Source organism: Conger conger, chromosome 5, assembly GCF_963514075.1.
Source record: "Conger conger chromosome 5, fConCon1.1, whole genome shotgun sequence".
Lineage (NCBI taxonomy): Eukaryota > Metazoa > Chordata > Actinopteri > Anguilliformes > Congridae > Conger > Conger conger.
Genome location: NC_083764.1, coordinates 20419070 through 20442186, shown reverse-complemented (window position 1 = coordinate 20442186; position 23117 = coordinate 20419070). Strand labels below are relative to the sequence as shown.

Here is a 23117-nt window from a genome sequence, read left to right as displayed (position 1 = left end):
GCATTCTGTCTCCTCTGTTCACCTCTCCTCGGCATTCTGTCTCTTCTGTTCTGCTCTCCTCTCCTCTGCATTCTGTCTCCTCTCCACTGCATTCTGTCTGCTCTCCACTGCATTCTGTCTCCTCTGTTCTGCTCTCCTCTCCTCTGCATTCTGTCTCCTCTCCTCTCCACTGTATTCTGTCTCCTCTGTTCACCTCTCCACTGCATTGTTTCCTCTCCTCTCCACTGCATTCTGTCTCCTCAGTTCTGCTCTCCTCTCCTCTCCACTGCATTCTGTCTCCTCAGCTCTGCTCTCCTCTCTTCTCCACTGCATTGTTTCCTCTCCTCTCCACTGCATTCTGTCTCCTCTGTTCTGCTCTCCTCTCCTCTCCACTGCATTGTTTCCTCTCCTCTCCACTGCATTCTGTCTCCTCTGCTCTCCTCTCCTCTCCTCTACACTGCATTCTGTCTCCTCTGTTCTGCGCTCCTCTCCTCTCCACTGCATTCTGTCTCCTCAGTTGTGCTCTCCTCTCTGTAAAAGAAATGTGGCAGACATGGGGAAATAATAGTTAATTAAAACCATTTTGTCTATTACTCTATTCAGCCATTCACCCGTATTGGAATTCTGATAAAATAAATTCATGTTTACCATTTAAATGGGGTGGTTGAAACTACATTCTGTCTAGACCAATCAAATGAGTAACAAAAGAAAACTATTGTACCAGCAATCCGCCCAACAGGTTTTGTGTTTATGTGGATATTATTTGTCTATATTATATTTGTTTTTTAAATAAAAATAACAATTATTATCCTGCCCAAAACGGTTTGGCCTTTATTTTGTATATTAACATATGAAATCTTACATTGCCTGTCAGTCTGGGCAGTCATGACATGACATGTATAACTAAATTATGGATTAGAACTCCTTTTGAACTCTAAATGGTTAAACATGAGACCTTTCTGCGAATTTTAAAGCAAGATGTATTTTTATTGTAATTTTTTACTGCTTATAAATTATTTTTAAAAAAGGAAAAGGGCCCTGTGCAGAAGTTTCGGAACCCTTTTAGATTATTCCATGTTACTTTTTAAAAAGATGATTACTAAGGCCCAGACCAAGGTTATTTACCTACGATATTTTGTAATAGCTCCATGCCTTCAGAAGTGTCCATCTGCAGTGGCCGCTCTGTCTGGTGTTAACAAACTTCAACAAAACTCTGAACAGTTCAGAATGAAGATGGTTCAATTCCACCCAGAAGGACATGACTACAAAAAACTCAATGTTTCAAGCTACCTATTTCCACTGTCAGAAACATTATCAGAAAATATTTAATAAATGGAACAGTTGAAGTCAAGGCAAGGTCTGGAAGACCAATAAAGACTTCAGATAGAATGGCCAGAAACCTATTGAGAAATACTCCAAAGAACCCACACATCACTGCAAAAGAGCTGCAAAAAAGAGTAGCAAACACAGGCCTAGCTGTTCACAGGACAACAATACAACATACTTTACACAACTTACATGGAAGAGTTGCCTGAAAGAACGACCTAAACACAAAATTAAGCATCTGAAGTATGCAAACGAAAACATTGTTCATGATCACCTCTAAACAGGTTAAAAAAATAGAGACCACCCGCCATATTTCAAAATGCATGCTATTCCTACATACGTTTCACCACATGTAATTCCAATGGAGGGAAGAAGGGTGAAACTGATGTAGATGCCATGGCAGGCGGTCTTTATTTTTTAAATATGACAAATTATACACGTCCTGGAGCATCTGTTAAGATAGCCATGATTAGGAACACCAGTACATACCAGGATATTTAAATAACAAAACAATGCCACTGAAGATATGGAAACATTTAGCAGGTCTCTGAGGCCAAGTGTAAACTTAGGCTTGCTGATACAAAGGATGTTAAAAAGTTCAATCATTTTGCTGAATACAGGTCAATTTTGTTAACATTTCACTGCTATGTTTCCAAGTTTTTGGAAAGGTCATACGATCCTATTTTTTTCACCATGTTTTTTTAAATGTAATTCCCCCCTGAGGTTTCAGATGCCTGTTCTGCAGTCATCTTTCTGTTCTGCAAACAATTGATTTACTGTTCTATTTTCCGCTGTGTGCATAACCTATATTCTACAGGAATGTGCACATAGAGAAGATTTATTTCACATCCTTCAGAGATCATTTCACCCCTAGAGAACTTCCAAGATATCCACAGTACCCACTGCAGCAAGGAAAGGAAGGATTGTAAAAAAATAAGTTATATAACCTGCATACCATGTCAGGAAAAGGGGGTATCTATCTTTGTACTGAACTCTTTAAAAGGAGGAAGGAAATTCATATGAACCAGGGAAACTTATGATCAATCTACAGGACCTGTATAAGCTGTGGCAGAATTACCTATCAACAGTGTTATGCATAATAATGCATCTCAATAGAGTGAAAACAGTTGGACTGAAAACTGGCCCCTGCCATTATGTCAGATGTCATAAAATGGAAGAAAGTTCTATTTTGAGCTTCATGGAACGCTATAACACTTTGTTTCTAGATGTGTTAGGGGACTGATCAGAACCCCATGCAGACACTAAGAGGTAGTAAATAACAGGCTTTAATCAAAGTGCATGGAAACAGGTATACCGTATGTCCAGCAAACCGGGCGATACAGGGTAGGCGAGGTTCCTGGAAGCAGGTTGATGGGGCAGTTGTAGGAGTGTTAAGGGAGAGAGAGCAGGCCCAGGAGCAGCTGAACACCGGGCAGAGGTTGTGATATTCACTTGGCACCTTGGTGAGATCGATCTCCTCCTCCTTCTGAGGTGGCCGAGAACTTACAGAGCTGCCACCAGAACTGAGGCCAGTCCCTTTAGGGATTGTGCTTGGCAAGCCATGGTTATCCAAGCCCAATATAAAAAAATTAAAAAAAGAGATCTCCTCCCAATGATTGCCAGAGACCAGAATCTAAGAGTGATGTAAGAGTGTTGGTGTGAAGAGGAGTCTTCATCCGGGAATGCCCAAATGACGGATCAAGGAAGGGCAGACCAGAAGCTTATTGGAACAAAAACCAAAATTAAACTTTTGGCCACAACCAAAGGAGGTATGTTTGGAGAAAAAAGGGTGAAGCCTTTGTACAGAAGAAAACCTTACCAACAGTTTGGCATGGAGGTGGATTTATTTGGTGCTTCCCCAGGGGACCACCTTAGGTTACCGCTGATGCCTTGAACCGGCTCTGCTATTATAGACAGGTGAAGTTATTAGTGCTGTCACCTTCTCACCAAAACTATTTGTAAACAAACAAAGATATTTTCAATGACATAATACAATCCTGTATTATGTTGGAACTAGTGAAAGTACAAAATTTAGACCTTTCAAAAAACTGAATTGATCAAGGCATTGGCTGTCACAAAAAACCAGCATAAGCAAAGGTTTCCAGTTTATAAACCATTGATAGAGTCTTATTTTTATGATATGATGAAAAATCATATTACAGTATTAAACTGTTAGCATTACTAATACTCTTATGTCATCTAGTGGGCAAAAGTGGTACTCAACATGTGCTCTTTATACTGTACCTTCAGAAAGACTGGTGCTGAGGTAGCCTATTGTAAGCACTTACAATTATTGGCACCCTTGATAAAAATTAATTTAAAAAGCCGCATATCATTCACCACACAGATAATAATATATAATAATATATAATTAATAACATATATGATAATATATGTCATGTTCAAACACATGGGAGAACTATATACTTTTATTTAAATATATTTACTCTCATGTTTCAATGTTTCTCTTTCTAATATATATATTTTTTCTGAAAAACCTGGGTGTCAGAATTATTGCAAATACAATCAAACAAAGTTAAATTGGCAATATGATTTCATTGAATCTACAGTGGGCTCTAGAATTATTGGCAACGCACAAAAATACTTCAAAAAAAGAACCAATATGATTACAATAATTTAAATTTAAAAAACGAGATAAATAACATTGAGTACATGTATTGTATTGAGTACATATATGTTTGAGCATAAAATATAGATAATTATAAATGTTGTTTATTATACGCAGCCTTTTTTGGCAATAATTCAATGTACAGGCCAATGTACATCTTTAAATCTCAGTTTGCCATGCTGAAAGAAAAATTACTTCGAGTTGATAGATGATCCATATTTTTCAGAATTATGGCTATTTGGTCCACTTGTGGTGTAGTTAAAAGTAGAAGCCAAGGTTACTGGTAATATTATGAGTGCTGATGTTTTTGTCTGCATTAAACAGCTGTGAATGAGGCAAGTGGGACTATGGCAAGTGGGACATGGTATAATAGACATGGTATAATAAGTATCTGCTTCTAACCTGAATAAAGTAGAATGATCTCACTGCCTTCTGTACGTAGCAGTAAAACCGTTGTAACGTTGAGTGAATGCTAGGTGTCAGCCAGGAATCAAATCACAGGCACAGAGTAGATCAAAAGCCAGCCATTATTTACAGACAGTAGGTGCTATGAGTCCAGTGCTATGAGTCTAGCACGTCGCTGTTTGCCAAGCGGGCTGGCTAGACTGATTTCAGATCTGTGTTTAAGTAAAGAGTGTTCTTCAGCACAAAACTGTATGTGTTTGTTCAGCACTACCATGGCCCTTCACACTGCTGTGGAACCGGTGTACACAGACAAGTGGGTGGGCCGGCAGTCAGAAGATATGACCGAAGCCTCTGGGAGAGCCTCATCTTACCCAGGATTCAGAATTATTCATAGATCAGTGAAGTATTTTTTTTTGCAAATCGTAGTTGCACCAAACGTTACAAATACAGTTTCTTTTTGTACAAGATGTTTTCTCTTCATAGAAATAAGCTATGAATGTCAAGTGTTACAAAAGATGAACAGAAGTCTTGCTCCTGGATCAACCTCACATTTGAATGCATAACATCCAAGTTTTCGATATCCATCTTTGCTGGACAACATTCACACTATACAAATTCTAACGGGCGCAAACTAATTTCAATTAAACAAGTTTTAAAAAGTATCCCCAACTGTGAAGTTTTTTTTTTCCTGTTCCCCTCCAGCGCAGTGGTGGGTGGCTGATCTGGGTAATCCGTGTAGGAATACCAACCATTTTTAGACATTGCCCCCCCCCCATTTTAGGGGGCCAAATATAATTCAGCTGTTTTTGATTAGACAGGTGCATTCCGATGCTTCCATACTGCAGGTGTAAGAAAACGTTCAGTGTCTAAAACCATAGCTTTGCCAATGAAAGCCAAGGAAGGCATTATGAGGCTGGAAAATGAGAAATAAACAGTCAGAGACTGAACAATAGGCTAACCTAAATAAACTGCTTGGAACATCATTGATAAGAAAGAGAGTACTGGTGCATAGTATGCTTGGGATCATTGCCTTGCTGTGGGATGAAGAACCATCCAATTATGGCCTCATTAATCAATATTTTCATAAATATTAAACATAGACACAGCTTTTCTTCATATTCACATGTGTATGTTCAGAAATATCAATCAAGCGTGAACAAAAAATGTGTGTACAGAACTTTATTAACATTATTAGCATAAATTGACGCCCCTAAAATACCCAGGCAATTAAAAAATTTAAAAACTGTCATCCTAATAAATCCCAGGATTTTGTAGAAGTATACAACACCGAAACAGACAACAATAAAATTCACAGCCAGAGTGTATGTATTTCCATTAAATTCTTCTTAACAGTTAGTAATAAAATAACAGATATATTTGTATGAATTATTTTATGATGCCACTGTTTTAGCAACAATTGTTCCATATTGTATGTGCGGTGACAAATCAAGCATGGGGGGAACTAATCTATGCATTTTTAAACTTCACAGACGACACGATTCAGACTAAAATTGATATTCTTTTCACAATGTTGGGAGACAAAAGGGTACCAAACCACTATTCCTTTTCAATTCCAGGGCCAAAGCTGCTAATTACAGCTAGTTAACTGTAGCTGCATGGTTCACTTGTTAGCAGCCTCGGAGTAATACCCGACTCAACTACTTAATGGCTGGTTTCTGGTGCAAACAAGGAGTCCTTAGGCATTTGCTTCCTTTATTGCACCAAAGAAAATTACGTTGCATTACTGTCTTTTCTCTGCGACCATGCTCTCTTTCAAAATGCACACACAAACTCCACTCACTCTCTAACCATTCCCAGCGGCCTCATATACACTTGGACCAATCATCAGATTCCCATTCTTAAAGGAAAATATATGCCTTTTTTTCTGACATAGTTAATTTTCATTTTTGAGTATTCACTGGCTCAATTTCCATGTTAGCATAATGTGTTAAGCCTTATAGGAGTCAGTAACCTATAGGAGTCAATAGCCTACCTCCTTCAAAGTGAAGAAATACACCTTAGAGCAACTCGGAAGCTGTCTTATTTACACAAGGTATCATCTGTATTTGAAATATGTGTGCAGGAAACAAGACATTTTTTCAGAGATGTTAAACCTATTAAAACTACCTTCAGAAGGTGTGATGATCACTAGGCTCAACGAGTGGAAGAAGGAACAGGATACATGTGTGTTCAGCAGTTATAGTTCAAACTGTCTAACTTCTCTGACAACAATGTCTCTCGTTTTCATTTTTTTCCTGATTAGTCTTCAGCTTTTTGCTCCGTCATCTTCAAATCCTGTGTGTGGATGTCAGATGACGTAGCTACTGTAATCATAGGATGGAATCTCTGCTCTTAATATAGAATTATTGGATGTTATCGCACAGTGTGCAGCCAGTGGCCGATATCGCACAGTGTGCAGCCAGGGTTGCAAGGACAATCTGGGGGGTATTTCACAAAGCTGGATTACTGAGTTAGTTGGATAACTGCGCTGAGTGAAACCCAGAACCCTCCCAAATTTGGAACATAGACTTAAGTCAAAAGAGCTGTTCCGGGTTTCCTGCTGCCAACTGTTTTTTTGTCCTTTGTCCATTTTCTTTGTCTTCCAAATCATTCTCAAGGTAAGGTCCACTGAGAAAATTTAGTTTTGCCTTAGGATTCATATTTGCTGCAAGGACATTTCAGCTTCTTCTCACGCCTGAGTCAGCTACCAACATATTCTGTGTTATGGTGGTGGTCTTGATGATTCAATCTTGGATTGAACACAATGTGTCTCTGCTTCAGACTGTCTCTTGTAATATTTTGAATATGCAATAATTTAATATGATTTGTCAAATGTTATATTTTTACGAACACTTATACCACTGAGGATAAATAATCACTGTTAAGATAAAGAGAACTGAAACACCACTACTCTGCAGGCTTACCTGATCCACTGTGTTGGAGCTGATGGAGCTGCTACAACAGGTATATCAACAGCCGGAAACCTGCCTGAGATTGCAGAGAATTATCTCTTTTTTTTGGTTTATTGAAGAGTGAAATGCATTTTTCAATTTGCACTTATCTTCCATAGGTAATCTGTTTCCATTCCCAGACATCTTTGTCTGTCCACTTAGTGTGCCAAAATCTTCAAAGTTGCCTTGGCTGAGTTGCTCAGTTCTTATTACTTGTGAAGTGTATAAAGGCAGGGGTTTGTGACCATGCCCTATCCTCGGTAAGAGCCAGGGAATGCATGCTTCTTCCATATGTGTTCTCTTTGTAGCTTCAATAAACATTTAGAAATATTTGTATTTGACACCATAAATAATAGTTTCTTCCTTGGGTATGCCACACAGTTGGTTTGCAACTTCATACACTAGTAGGAGAAGGAAGGACTTTTGTATGAGATGGCAGCTCTGCTCAAAACTCTAACCAAGGTACCAAATACTTTATGGCGTCATGATGAGGCATTCATCAAAGTAGGTGCATTTTCAGCAGTTCAGATTTCGACCTACAGTATTGAATTGTCCTCAAGAGCCCATTTCCCAAACGACAATCAGGCATGAGGACTGAAGAACCATGTGCAGACTCAGGGATAAAGTGAAAACCGCAGACTTTCATAAGACAGGCAGATGAAGCAGGCATTGGTCAAAATCCAGGCAAACAGGTATAACCAGGATAATGATGTGCATAATCATGAGACAGGCAATAAGTCCAAAAATGGGCAGACAGTCCTAACAAGCGACAGAACAAAAATGTAGTCCGATACGTTCGATAACAGGTAATACAGAAAAAACCAGTGGACAGGGAAGTGGAGGCTAGACCAGAACAGAGAACAGGCATGAAGCAAGAACAAAGTCAGACAAACTAGCAAAGAACAGAACAAACAGGCAGGTATATGTATATTGACAAATTAACTAAGCGACAGGAGTGCTGGGGAGCTCTTTTTTTTTTTTTTTGAACGCCAATATATATGCCAATATATGTAGTTTGGTAGGGCATGAGAGTTCCCAATGGATTCAATAGCTGTGTTCCTGTACTCAGGCGGCACAGATGGTGCAGTGGGTAGCACTGCCGCCTCACAGCAAGGAGATCCTGGGTTCAAATCCCCATTGGCCAAGGCCTCTCTGTGCGGAGTTTGCATGTTCTCCCCGTGTCTGCATGGGTTTCCTCCCACAGTCCAAAGACATGCAGGCTAGGCTGATTGGAGAGTCTAAATTGCCCATAGGTATGAGTGTGTGAGTGAATGGTGTGTGTGCCCTGCGATGGACTGGCGACTTGCCCAGGGTGTATTCCTGCCTTTCGCCCAATGTATGCTGGGATAGGCTCCAGCCCCCCTGCGACCCTGTTCAGGATAAGCGGGTTCAGATAATGGATGGATGGATGGATGGATGGATGTATTTGACACCATAAATAATAGTTTCTTCCTTGGGTATGCCACACAGTTGGTTTGCAACTTCATACACTAGTAGGAGAAGGAAGGACTTTTGTATGAGATGGCAGCTCTGCTCAAAACTCTAACCAAGGTACCAAATACTTTATGGCGTCATGATGAGGCATTCATCAAAGTAGGTGCATTTTCAGCAGTTCAGATTTCGACCTACAGTATTGAATTGTCCTCAAGAGCCCATTTCCCAAACGACAATCAGGCATGAGGACTGAAGAACCATGTGCAGACTCAGGGATAAAGTGAAAACCGCAGACTTTCATAAGACAGGCAGATGAAGCAGGCATTGGTCAAAATCCAGGCAAACAGGTATAACCAGGATAATGATGTGCATAATCATGAGACAGGCAATAAGTCCAAAAATGGGCAGACAGTCCTAACAAGCGACAGAACAAAAATGTAGTCCGATACGTTCGATAACAGGTAATACAGAAAAAACCAGTGGACAGGGAAGTGGAGGCTAGACCAGAACAGAGAACAGGCATGAAGCAAGAACAAAGTCAGACAAACTAGCAAAGAACAGAACAAACAGGCAGGTATATGTATATTGACAAATTAACTAAGCGACAGGAGTGCTGGGGAGCTCTTTTTTTTTTTTTTTGAACGCCAATATATATGCCAATATATGTAGTTTGGTAGGGCATGAGAGTTCCCAATGGATTCAATAGCTGTGTTCCTGTACTCAGGCGGCACAGATGGTGCAGTGGGTAGCACTGCCGCCTCACAGCAAGGAGATCCTGGGTTCAAATCCCCATTGGCCAAGGCCTCTCTGTGCGGAGTTTGCATGTTCTCCCCGTGTCTGCATGGGTTTCCTCCCACAGTCCAAAGACATGCAGGCTAGGCTGATTGGAGAGTCTAAATTGCCCATAGGCATGAGTGTGTGAGTGAATGGTGTGTGTGCCCTGCGATGGACTGGCGACTTGCCCAGGGTGTATTCCTGCCTTTCGCCCAATGTATGCTGGGATAGGCTCCAGCCCCCCTGAGACCCTGTTCAGGATAAGTGGGTTAGGATAATGAATTAATTAATGAATAAATGTTCCTGTACTCTTAAGTCCTAATTTTAGGATTTGAATGAAATTCAGTCAGCACTTATTTTTTTTTACTTAATGATATTCTGAGATCAAGGATGCTCTTCTGCATACCACTGTTGTAATATGTGGTTATTTGCGTTACTGTCACCTTCCTGTCAGCTTTGGATTTTAGCCTCTTCCTGTCTGGCCCTTCTCCACTGACCTAAGGAGTTTTTGCTGAACTGCTGTTTTTTGCTTAATTCTCTGCAAACTCTAGAGACTGTTGTGTGTAAAAATCCCAGGAGAGTTTCTGAGATATTCACCAACAATGGCACCAACAATCATTCCAAGGTGAAAGTCAGTTAGATCACATTTATTCCCCATTCTGACATTTGGTCTGAAAAACAGCTGAACCCCTTGACCATGTCTGCATGCTTTTATGCAATTAGTTGTTGCCACATGATTGGCTGATTAAATATTTGCATTAACAAGCTGGTGTACAGGTCTACCTAATACAGTGCTCAGTGAGTGACTATTGGCCTCTGTCCATAGCTTTTTGTATACTAGAGCGCCATCTTGTGCTAAACAAGTTGAAGTGTAGAATGCGTCCCGTTCGTTATCGCAAACGTTCTTGGTTAATTTCTTCGTGTTTCAACAGCAACTGTAGTACGGTCTTCACCTTAACATTTTACTATTGTATATAGTAAAAGGAACATTTTGAAAAAAGTATTTGAAAAACAGAATTATCCTCATAAATATGTCCACTTAAACCGGGTGTTCTTAATTTACTTCCATTTCCATTTCTTGTGCGCAAATTACCTATAATTATATTCATATAAATATATCAAGACTGCATTAAACCGGCCCCTGAAGAGGATATTTCTCTTCTGAAATGAGAAATGGGTAGGCTATTTACCCGTTCTCTGGCTTTTGATTGGATAAGATTTTTACACGTGTACAGGTTGTGATATATTGCTTACCATCGGGTATAAATATTGCAATCTTCCAAAGAGAGCCAGGGTTTATAACGGACGTGAGAGGAAGGCACCGGAACAATGAAATCCTTATTCAGAGGTCTCGTCTATTGCCTCTCTATATTGGCATTGGAGGTTCGCGAAACTTGCAGTAGGGTCAGTGGAGAAGAGACAGATCGTATTTTATCCCGAAGTTATGCACAGAGTAGATACCGACAGCGTACTCCTCATCGCGTCCAGACATCACAGAGAACCCTCACTCCGCAAGGTATGTTTAATGTGTTCCGATAACCTCTTGGTAGATTATTATTATGTATGACTAGGATTATTATTACTATTTAATCCTACAAATTTTATATATTGTTGATTTTCAATAAAGTATCTGTAAGCTATCTGTGGAACTATGCAAATTTCCCAGCAGTTAAGTTCAATTATGCAAAGTAAAGTGTGTGCAAAAATACTTTTCCTTGTTTGGTTCAGACCGTTTCTGATTAGACTGCAAAGAGAACATTTGTATTTTAGTTGTACAATCGGTTGCAATTAAAACACATTTCAATATCATTATCAATCAGTGTGGATTTTTAAGCAGATGTTTTCGTGCAGTACTGCAGTGGCTACTTCTGTTTTACATTGTTTAAATCTTTATGTCAGCTGGCAGGACTGTGTGCACAAGGGTTTCCAACTAACATACAATCAAACGAGGGTGGTCAACCTTAACCCTGCAAAGTTTCATGACTTCTCACCACTCCAGATAGTCATTATCACCTTTAACAAAAATCTCAATTTGAGTGTACCCCTGAACTGAATATTTTTCTGTGTATGTCCACTTACTCTTATTCCTTAACTACTAGATTTAAAATGGTATTGGCTAAAGATGACGACTTAAAATGAGGAGATATATATTTCCATAGTTAAGCAGAAACTATGGAAATAATTAGTAATTTGTACAAATAAATTAATTAGCATTAATTAGTGGGAAAATCCAGTTGTGAAGATGTGGTACATCTTAGGCTGGACAGAGCTGCAATGTCTCTATTTAATCTCCAGGGGCAGAAACAAAGTGCATAAGCCGACCCCTGGACCTGGTCTTCATCATCGACAGCTCCCGTAGTGTGCGCCCAGCTGAGTTTGAGAAGGTGAAGATCTTCTTGGCCGACATGGTAGACACATTGCAGATTGGCCCAGACGCCACCCAGGTGGCCGTTGTCAACTACGCCAGCACAGTGAACATCGAGTTCCTGCTGAAGACCTACCTCAACAAGGCTGACATGAAGCTGGCACTTTCACGTATCGAACCACTGGCAGCTGGCACCATGACTGGCCTGGCCATCAAGACTGCCATGGAACAAGCCTTCACCGAGCAGTCTGGAGCTCGGCCGCGCGACAAGAACATCTCTAAGGTGGCCATCATAGTCACTGACGGCCGGCCTCAGGACCAGGTGGAGGAGGTGTCTGCAGTAGCTAGAGCCTCGGGGATAGAGATCTATGCCGTTGGGGTGGATCGAGCCGACATGAAGTCCCTGCGCCTTATGGCCAGCAACCCACTGGATGAACATGTCTTCTATGTTGAAACATATGGTGTTATAGAGAAGCTAACCTCAAAGTTCCGGGAGACCCTGTGTGGTAAGAGCTGAGCTAAAAATAAGCAAATTATTTTCCTTTCTTTGTCCTGTTTTGTGTGTCAAGGTAGGTATATTGCTAATTATAGCAAATCTGTTTCTTGAAGTGAAACCATGAAAAAAAAGCACAAGCACAGGACTACCTTGTGATAATTACAGATTAGTTATTCCCAAAGTATTATTTAGTATGTAAACTATAGTTTTTTTTAGTTATTGTTAAATGTTAAAAATGACCATTAATACAGTATTTTTAATTGCAGTGTGTTTTACATCCACAAATTTTTATTTTTAAAGGAAACGACTGACTGCAAAGTGTTGACCAATAATGTTGCCTTGAAGTAAATTGAAGGCAGTGTTACTTTACATTCATCTTATTTTACATTTCTTAAATTGGTTTTAGCTAAATGCTGTGTATGAAAAAAATACCACAATATTTTTATAATTATTACAGGGGATGCTGAAAATATTTTATTTTATCTTCCCAGTTAAAGATATGCAGAATTGCCTACCATTTAAGTTATTCACTGAGGAAACTTACCATTGCATGACTTCATAACCTTTACTGTTCTTCTCAGACTATGTGTCTATGCCAGGTATAACAAGTTGTACGGATTCCATCCAAAAGAGGAAGAAAAAATCAAAATCCCATTTAGATTTTTTCTTTAAGGTCATTGAAAATGGGCCATGTCGATGATTGTTTACTGTCCTTGGAGTGCAATTGTTATATCCAAACAAACACTCTGAGTTCAACCGTCAGTACTCATCATTGATATAAATGAATCAGTATCAATTTGGTACTGATAAGAAAGCAGACAACAATACTCTATCAAATGTTGTCGTGTGTTTAACTTCTGTTTTTTGGTCACATCTTAAATATGTGTAAACAATTATCAAGAAGTTGTTATTTCAGCCCAAACGACTTTTGAAAAATGTGATTTCCAGTCTTTCAGGGGCACTGATTTTTCATTCAGTCATTGGCTGAATGTACTGTAAGTACTGAATTAATTCTACTTGCCTGTCTCCCTCCCCAATGTCCCCAAACAACTCTCGGGCCTTACTTGTTACAGGTCCAGGCTCCTGTGCTCTGGGACATGACTGTGAGCATATTTGTGTCAACAACTATGGCGACTATTACTGCAAGTGTCGGGAGGGCTTTGTCTTGAACGAGGACATGAAAACTTGTTCCAGGCGAAGTAAGATGTTGCATGCATTCTTGTAATCATGTGCATCTCTCTCTATCTCCAAGAGTTTACTAAATGATATGTTAAAAGAGACTATATATGTGTCTATTAAACAGTTTTTATATATTTCACAGAGCAATACAGACTCACTTTTAATTTGGTACTGATAAGAAAGCAGACAACAATACTCTATCAAATATTGTTGTCACAAGTGTTTAACTTCTTTGTTTTGTCACATCTGAAATATGTGTAAACAATAATCAAGAAGTTGCTATTTCAGCCCAAAAGACTTTTGAAAAATGTGATTTCCAGTCTTTCTGGGGCACTGATCTTTCCCATTCAGTCACAGTCTGAATGTAGTGTAAGTGTACTAATCCTACTTGCCTGTCTCCCTCCCTAATGTCCCCAAGGCGGATCCCGGGCCTTGCTTAATACAGGTCTGGACTCCTGTGCCCGGGGACATGACTGTGAGCATATGTGTGTCAACAACCGTGGTGGCTATTACTGCAGGTGTCAGGAGGGCTTTGTCTTGAACGAGGACATGAAAACTTGTTCTAAGCAAAGTAAGATGTTGCCTCCTGCCATAATAGTAACACTGCACGTGAGCATGGTAACTTAAGAATCACCCTGTGCAGATTCATTGCAGATTCACGGCTCTTTAATTTATATGAATAGGTATACAACAGTCACTATTGCCTGACCATACTTAGTATTGCTCGTGGATTACTATGCAACTAGTTCAACTCCAAAGAAAAACGAATTAACTGCTTCAACATCTTCAAAATGTGCTCCTATCAAGAAGTATTTACTGTACTTTGAGTGTGTTTGGTTGGCTTGAATTCAGCCAAAGCCTTTTTTCTTTGAGTTTGGTTTTCAAATGATTGAAACCAAAATCATAACAATGAAATCATATTTCAGTTTTTGAAATATTTCATTGAACGATTCTGTCATAAGTTATGGACTGTAAGTGTACTAATCCTACTTGTCTGTCTCTCCAATGGCCCCTAGGCGGCTCACGGGCCCTACTTGTTACAGATCTGGACTCCTGTGCTCAGGGACATGACTGTCAGCATATTTGTGTGAACAACTATGGCGACTATTACTGCAGGTGTCAGGAGGGCTTTGTCTTGAACGAGGACATGAAAACTTGTTCCAAGCAAAGTAAGATTTTGCACGTTGCCATAGTAATAACATTAGCTGGTAGCTGGTATTTCAAGCTGGTTATGGCTGGATTTTTCATCAGGATTGTAACCCACAATGACTCTTGCATTGATCTCAGATCAGTCACTCTAGTCTGCTTATATTTAGTATGGCTAGTAGACTTACTATGCAACATGCTCAACTCCAATATCAAATTAAGTGTTTTCTGCTTTTGCCTCCCACTGTTGTGCCTTTTGCTTGTTCTCAGCTGCTCTCAAATGCGATTTTAGCCAGCGTTTGATTTCTCTGTGCTGATTGTCATAATCATAATCAACAATGTATTGCCTTAGAAATCAATAAGCTGTTTGGATTCAATACCAAAAGGAAAAAAAAATAGGTTACATTTTTTTTTCAAGGGCTTTTGAAGCACACGATTGTTTGGTATATTCAACTAATCACTTTCACTGACTTTCTTTTTCAAATAATTGAAACCATATTTAACAAAAACAGTTTTTTAATTTCAATTTAATTGATAGTTTGATAGTTTCTGTTCCCTGTCCCTTCCCAATGTCCCCAAAGCAACTCTTTGGCCTTACTTGTTACAGATCTGGACTCCTGTGCTCTGGGACATGACTGTCAGCATATTTGTGTTGACAACTATGGCAACTATTACTGCAAGTGTCAGGAGGGCTTTGTCTTGAACGAGGACATGAAAACTTGTTCCAAGCAAAGTAAGATATTGCATGTTGCCATAGTAATAACATTCATGAAATGAAGTGTTTTCTGCTTTTGCCTCCCATTGTTGTGCCTGTCTCTTGTTCTCAGCTGCTCTCAAATGCGATTGTAGCAAGTGTTTGATTTCTCTGTGCTGATTGTCATAATCAGAATCAACAATGTATTGAACAATGTATTGAATCGGAATCAACTATTTGTTTGGATTCAATGGCAAAAGGAAAACAAAAAGGGTTTTAATTTTAACAGCTAGGGAAGAACTGAACCTATCAAATGTCATACTCTGTATTTGGAGTATGTTTGGTATATTCAACTAATCACTTTCCCTAACTTTATTTTTCAAATAATTGAAACCAAAACAGTTTTTTGATTTCAATTTTTTTTTTCTAAGTCTGAGTTGATAGTTTCTGTTCCCTGTCTTCCTTTCCAATGTCCCCAAAGCAACTATCGGGCCTTACTTGTTACAGGTCAGGACTCCTGTGCTCTGGAACATGACTGTGAACATATTTGTGTCAACAACTATGGCGACTATTACTGCAGGTGTCAGGAGGGCTTTGTCTTGAACGGGGACATGAAAACTTGTTCCAGGCGAAGTAAGATTTTGCATGCTGCAATAGTAATGATATGTAGGGAAAGAGGTGGCTTGAGAATCAGGACCTTTCTTTATGTAGATAGGTTTATAGCCCATATTGATCATGCATTGATCGATCCATGTAATATAGATAAATATTAATGGATCTTTGCAACAGTCACTCAAGACTGCTCATACTTAGTTTGGCTAGTAGCCTAACTATGCTAACATGTTCAACGTGTTCAAACAATAGCAACTTCACTGTTTCAAGGGCTTTGAAATGCATTACCATCAAGGATTGTTTGTACTTTCAGTGTGTTTGGTAGGCTTTTATTCAGCCAAGCACTTTTTCTGAGTTTGGTATTCAAATAATTGAAACCAAAATCAGAACAAAGAAAATCTATTTCAGTTTTGAAATATTGCATAAAACAATTCAAACGGAGTCATGTAGTGTAAGTTTACTAATCCTACTTGCTTTATGGTCCCCACCGCCCTCATCCCGACCCCATCGTCCCCTAGGTGGCTCTCGGGCCTTACTTGTTACAGATCTGGACTCCTGTGCTCGGGGACATGACTGTCAGCATATTTGTGTGAACAGCAATGGTGACTATTACTGCAAGTGTCAGGAGGGCTTTGTCTTGAACAAGGACATGAATACCTGTTCCAAGCAAAGTAAGATTATGCATGCTGCAACAGTAATAATATAACATTTTGAAAGCTTTTCTTACATTGAGCTGGCTATAATGTGCAGTATCAAGCAAGTTGATACTGTCTAGTCAAATGATTAATTCAACGCAATATCAACTGCACAAATATTTCCATTCCATCCAAATGGAATATGTCTGATTTTTTATGTTTGTTTCTCTTAAAAACTTAATAAAACGTCAATATTTATTTATTTTAAGATTTTAAGAAAATGTATACACCATTAATAGCACTTACAGTAAGGTATGGGTTTGTCCCAGCTGCATGTTTGGTGTCCTTTCACTGGGTTAGGTTTACTAATGATTCAGTGTAACAGATGTTTTACGCTACCCTCTAACTAGAAAGGTATGATAAAAATTCTTAATCAAGATTGACCATCTACCAGAAAAAAATCCAAGGTACCCCATTCATTATGTTTGTGCTGTTGAGTCTGGTTCACGAAAGTTTAATGTTTTTTGCCACCCCAAGGCAATCCTCTGTCTGTGCTTTTCCAGGTGTGGACCCCTGTGCCATGGGACATGACTGCGAGCATATATGTGTCAGCAGCAATGCCTCCTATTACTGCAGGTGTCGAGAGGGCTTTGTTTTGAACGAGGACATGAAAACTTGTTCCAAGAAAAGTAAGATGGTGGCTGGTGCTATGATAACTGGGGCAGTGGGGGTGTTTGGTTATTAATTTGATATTTCATTCATTGCACATTAATAAGACTGTTGAGAGTGAGGACGAAGAACTTTATAATATATTGCCATATTCACACATATGTAACACATGCATATATGTAGTGAGCTCCATAATGTTTGGGGGTTTTTTTCTTGTCCTCCTCAATTTTAGATTTGTAATCAAATATTTCACGTGTGGTTAAAGTGCTCAGCATTTGTTTTGTTTTTTGTTTTGATTTCACTGTGTGGAAGTTACATTGATTTCTATACATAGCTCCCCCATTTCAGGACACCATAATGTTTTGGAGAAATGGCTGCTGACAGGTGTGTTCAAATGCTTCCTTGGTGGAGGTATAAGAGAGCTTTTAGTATCTAGTCTTGATTCTATGCTTTTGATTTCCTTTGGAGTTATTCACATTTGTCAATATGAGGATGAGAATGTGCCAGTAAAAGTCAAGGAAGCCATTATGAGAAAATAAGAAATAAGAAAAACATGGGCCAAACCATGGGCTTACCAAAATCATCTGTCTGGAACATCATTAAGAAGAAATAGAGCACAGGTGATCTCAGTAACAGTTGATAAGCAAATCATTCTCAGCATAATGAAGAAAAGTCCTCAAAGATTAGAAACACTCTTCAGGCAGCAGGTGTAGATACTGTCTGCAGAACACTTCACAAACAAAAATACCACTAATTATCCAAAAGAAACAGGATGGCCAGGTTAAAGTTTGTTAAAAGAGCAGACGAGGTGCCAAGATTCATTTGTATCAGAGTGCTGGCCAAAAGGCCAAAAGGAACTGCCTAAGATCCACAGATCCTCTGTGAAACATGGTGCTGAGAGTGTTATGGTTTGGACATGTATGGCTGCTGTAGGTATTAGCTCACTTGCCTTCATTGATGATGTAACTGTTGATATTAGCAGCATAATTAATTATTTAATTAAGTTTGCATAAGCATCTTATCTGCTCAAGTTCAACCAAATGCCTCCAAAATCATTGGATGATGCCTCATCCTACAGGAAGACAATGATTCCAAACATACTGCTAAAGCAACAAATTAGTTTTTCAATGCCAAATTCTTGACTGGGGAAGTCATTCACCCTATCATAATCCAATTGAACATGTGTCCCATGTGCTGAAGCAAAAACGTAAGGTAACTAGGCCCCAAAACATGCACAAGCTGAAGATGCAGTACAGGCTTGGCATGGCATCACTGGAGAAGGTGGACATTTTCCATTATGGAGAAGCTTTGGCACTCTGCTTATTTCAAAGAGAGGGTTATGGGAAATTGGCAGAATATGCAGGACCCCTGTGTTGCTTTATCTCAGAAGCTAACCGGGAATATATTTTTTTACATATTTCCAGAAGAGGTAAGAGCGGAGGTGATAGTAGACCCCTGCAAGTGCGAGGCTCAGCTGGCCTTCCAGAGAACAGTTCAGTCCTCCATCCAGGACCTGGCTGCCAGACATATCCTTTCAGCTCTCGACCACATTCTCAATTATCATGATGGTCATCATCAATCAATGCATCGAACAGACTGGTTTGTTTGAGGGTCTTGGCTGCCATTCAAATATTCTGTTCCAGACATTACACATACACACACACATGCAGTTTTCTGTTTACTAAGCTATATTGCAAATTGTTGCAAGGGCATCAATGATGTCAAATGTAAATGGCTTGTACATACAGTGAAGAAAACCCCAGCAACACATTGGCTAGTTTATTAAATCAGCTCCATTTTAATGGTAGTTTATCATGATGTACATGTTATAAATCAGAAACGAGTCTTCCTTGACGGTTTATCACTAAGCGACATCTCAAGGAGAGTTGACCAAATTGAGAGTGGAAGGCGTAATTTCTAAAAGAAGAGATGGCTGGTGTTCACGTGGGGAGGACCAATATCACCAAGCAAGCTAGATTCCGTCCATTACGTAATCAGCTGCCATGATGCACCTTTAAATGAATCACTATAGCTATGTACTGTAAGCAAATTATAGGACTGCACTCTCTACTGCCTCAGCAAACATATCTATGACTTCTATGAGATATCAATGTCATTACATTCTATGTCATTATCATGTCACTCATGAGCTATGTGATGGTGTGAGGTTTTCATTGATATGCCATCCTATCTCAGTTTACATTTTGAGGTGCTAATTACACAAGCAATACCATTGGGAAAAGAACATGGAAAGTATTAACCTCTGTGTGCTGTTTTTTCTATATGTAAAATGTATTCTATTTTTATTAACATAGTACTGTGTGATAATAAACAATCACTGAAGAAGTATCAATATGACTTTATTTTATTGCATTACATATTCATTTAGCAGATTATCTTATGCATAGCAGAACTGCATTTACCTTATTTATTTGAGCAATGGCACCATAATCCTAACATTCCCAGATCAGCTGCTATATGCAGCATCACTATAGTGAACGCAAACAATGTGAAGCAATTTTCCCCAAGGGGAAAAACCTAAAACCATAAAAAAGATTTTGTTTCAGGATAAATTGTTTTTTCATAGAAACATAGAAGTGAAATGGCTGTAGGATTCCAGTTTTTAAAAAAATCAATATTCAGAGTACATTGTTTATTGTAATACATCCACTAATATCATACAGTATATTCACATACTGGCAATGAGTAGAGACTTATTTTTTTGCAATTTTGCACAGTTTTACAGCTAGGCCTTGTAGTTCCCTTTATGCCCTGGCTCTCTTCTTTCAAGACAGTAGTAATCTTTTTATGGAATCTTCAGTTTTTTGACTATCTCATGCATGGATGAATTTAAATCTCTCAAAACAACAATTGACTGGATTCTAGAGTAAACTGTTTCCAACCAAAATTGAACTTTAAAAAAGGCTACTGTTGGAAAGGCAACACATACAAGCACGCTAGGAATTTTTCCATTAGTAGCACCACCAGGAACAATACAAAGTCTAAAAATAGGTGATGAAAAAGAAGAGCTATATTGTTAAATTATATTGGCATATTTTGTATGTAACTACTCTGGCAAGCCATTCTCTTATTCGAATGGTATCTTCCATTGGAGAAAATGACTTCGATATTTAAGAGTTACAGTAAATAAGAAATAAACATTTCTTCATTAACTCCCCATTCATCCTTGCGCAAAGCCAGAATTCATACAAACCTATGAAGATGAGCTGTTCTAAAAGCACTGAAGTTTGTCTACTTACAGTAGTAATCATTTGCCCAATTCATGGGTCTTGAAAAATCTGAAATAATTCCATCCAGTACAGTGTGACACACCTGAACTAGTTATCCCTAGCCTCATGGGTGCTCATTTAGGTTTTCAAAATGACAATTTTACCATATTTTCAAAATGATTACTAGTGAATAGCACATAAGGATGTAATAGCCAGGCAAACAGCTTATATTTTTCCTGTCACAAAGTGTTATGAGATTCGTCCATTTATATCTTTCTTAAATTATGTGATACTGGTAGATGCAGGTACAGAAAGGGCTGTACATAATGTCTTCACTGCAGGCTCAGCTTCCTTCACCAAGAAGTGAAACATTTAACACTCCCTGTCATTACAGACAGGCAAACATTCAGGCCTCCCTGTGCTGTTTGTATTATGATTTTTCCAAAGGGCCGCCGTGTCTCCTTTGAGTTCTATGGCAACAGGGAAACCTTTCATTGGCTTGCAGCACATAAAAAGGAGGAATACTTCACTTGCATACCACTAAGCTGTCTGTCTTTAAGACAGCATAGTGGTATGCAAGGTATGTATTACTGGCAACATACATACAGTACCAGTCAAAGGTTTGCACATAGCTTGCCCATTTCTGCTTTTTCCTATTAATGTTTTCTTTTCTCTGTAATCAAAGATTTCATACGTGGTCAAAGTATAGATTCTCAGCTTTTATTAAAGGGTTTTGTACATATTGGTTCCACCATGTAGTAATAATTATTAGTACTTTTTATACAGCTCCACATTTCATATTGGTTGCATTCCATGACTTCCTGAAGTCTTTGACCTATCAACATCACCAGAGTCTGCTTATAATATTTTCAGGTTGTTTCAAGTTGTTGTAAGTGATACAAAAAATCTCTTGGCATTTTATATTACATTACATTATTGGCATTTGGCAGACGTTCTTATCCAGAGCGACTTACAGTTGATTTTAGACTAAGCAGGAGACAACCCTCCCCTCAAGCATTGCGGGGTTAAGGGCCTTGCTCAAGGGCCCAACGGCTGTGTGGATCTTATTGTGGCTACACCAGGGATCAAACCACCGACCTTGCAGGACTTTGGCATGATTATCGGTACCAGGCATGGTTTCATGCACTACTCTCTAGAGTCTAGAGTTTTCAGAGTATACAAAAAAATCCAATAAATGGCAGTTCTGTGGCCAAAAATTCCATGTTAATGAGAATTGTCAGAAGAGAAATACTTGCTCAAGCTAACATAAAGTTCACAAATTCTCACCGGGGGTTTACAACTTGTGTGCAGAAGGGCACCTGAATGCACAACGCATCAAACCTTAAAGCGGATGACAGCATCATAAGACCATGTTGGGTTTCACTCTTGTCAGATAAGAACAGGAAAATATGGCTACAATGGGCATGTAATCCTCAAAACTGGATGAGTGAAAATTGGAAAAATCTTGATTTCTGCTATGATGTGCAGCTGTCAGAATTTGACGTAACATTATGAATCCATGCTGCCTTGTGTTATTGATGCAGGCTGCTGGTCATGGTTTAATGGTGTGGGAAATGTTTTACTGACACACATTGCGCCCTTTAATACGGACTGGCATCGGTTGAATGCTACAGCGTGCCTAAACATTGTTGCTGATGGAACAGGAGTAATTTAATGTTTTCTACATTAGATATATGACACCAAAATAACATTCTAACTTTTGTATTTGTTAGGACCTTAAAACCACTATATCTGCAGTGATCAGAATGAAAGGTTAGAGCAAATGTTATTTATTGTACTAAATGTGCAATAGTAGCAATATGCAATGGCACACTGCCATATGTGAGTAATTAAATGGCTACTGTATATGCAAGCGTCACATAGGAGGTCTTGTTATGAGTCTCCCCAAACCATTACACTTTATCCCTTATGTACCCAAGGATTTAAAAAAAAAAACATCAAATCATCAAATAAAGACATCACAAATCACAAAACGATAGTAATATCAAGGATCCTGCTTGGTTATCTCTGTATGCCTATCAAACCTTTGTAGTACAGTCAGCTGCTGACTCACAGATAACTTACATTACTATAATAATATAATATAATAATAATAATAATAATAAATCAAAATGTCAAATTATTACCGTTTTTTAAACAAGTGTTGATTTGCACTCCCCTGAAATGAATGCACGCATCATATTATCTGTCAAATGGATCCTACCTGGTACTACATAGGTAGTACTATGTGGCAGGTAAATGTATTAAGCATGCTCCTGGCAGTGCAGAATATTACTGAAAATGACTTTTCTTAAGTCTTAGAAGCTCTTAGTTCATCTTACAGTTCTTTTGACAAGATGGGAAATTTATAGTGTTGTTTTGGATGTGGTGGGCTGATTGATGCTTGTTCACTCTGCTCCTGGCCAGGAGAGGACTTGGGCCTTCTGTGTTAATTTTCACAGCACACTATGACATTTTTACTTTTGAAAAAATAAACTCTGGCTCTTTCCCTCGATCCAGCAAAAGAGTCAAGCTGTGAGAGGGAGAAAGGCACAGGACGGATGTCCCAGCAATACAACTGACAAATATTTTG

The 23117-nt window shown here is 38.9% G+C and overlaps 1 protein-coding gene across 1 annotated transcript; it reads left to right on the top strand.

Moving 5' to 3' along the window:
• The first annotated feature begins 2995 nt into the window (after positions 1-2995).
• On the top strand, positions 2996-18903 carry LOC133128814 (matrilin-3-like). Its single transcript, XM_061242622.1, has 10 exons — positions 2996-3074; positions 11794-12369; positions 13433-13558; positions 13984-14109; positions 14555-14707; positions 15292-15417; positions 15886-16011; positions 16509-16661; positions 17189-17314; positions 18719-18903. Exons 1-10 carry the CDS (start codon positions 2996-2998, stop codon positions 18901-18903), a joined length of 1776 nt encoding a protein of 591 aa, XP_061098606.1.
• Positions 18904-23117: the final 4214 nt, after the last annotated feature.

Excerpts from the sequence above, each read along its gene's own strand:
- LOC133128814 (XM_061242622.1), top strand. The coding sequence starts at position 2,996 with ATGACGGATCAAGGAAGGGCAGACCAGAAGCTTATTGGAACAAAAACC. Across the intron at positions 14,708-15,291 it reads GAAAACTTGTTCCAAGCAAA|ATCTGGACTCCTGTGCTCTG; the intron begins GTAAGATTTTGC and ends TACTTGTTACAG. Across the intron at positions 15,418-15,885 it reads GAAAACTTGTTCCAAGCAAA|GTCAGGACTCCTGTGCTCTG; the intron begins GTAAGATATTGC and ends TACTTGTTACAG.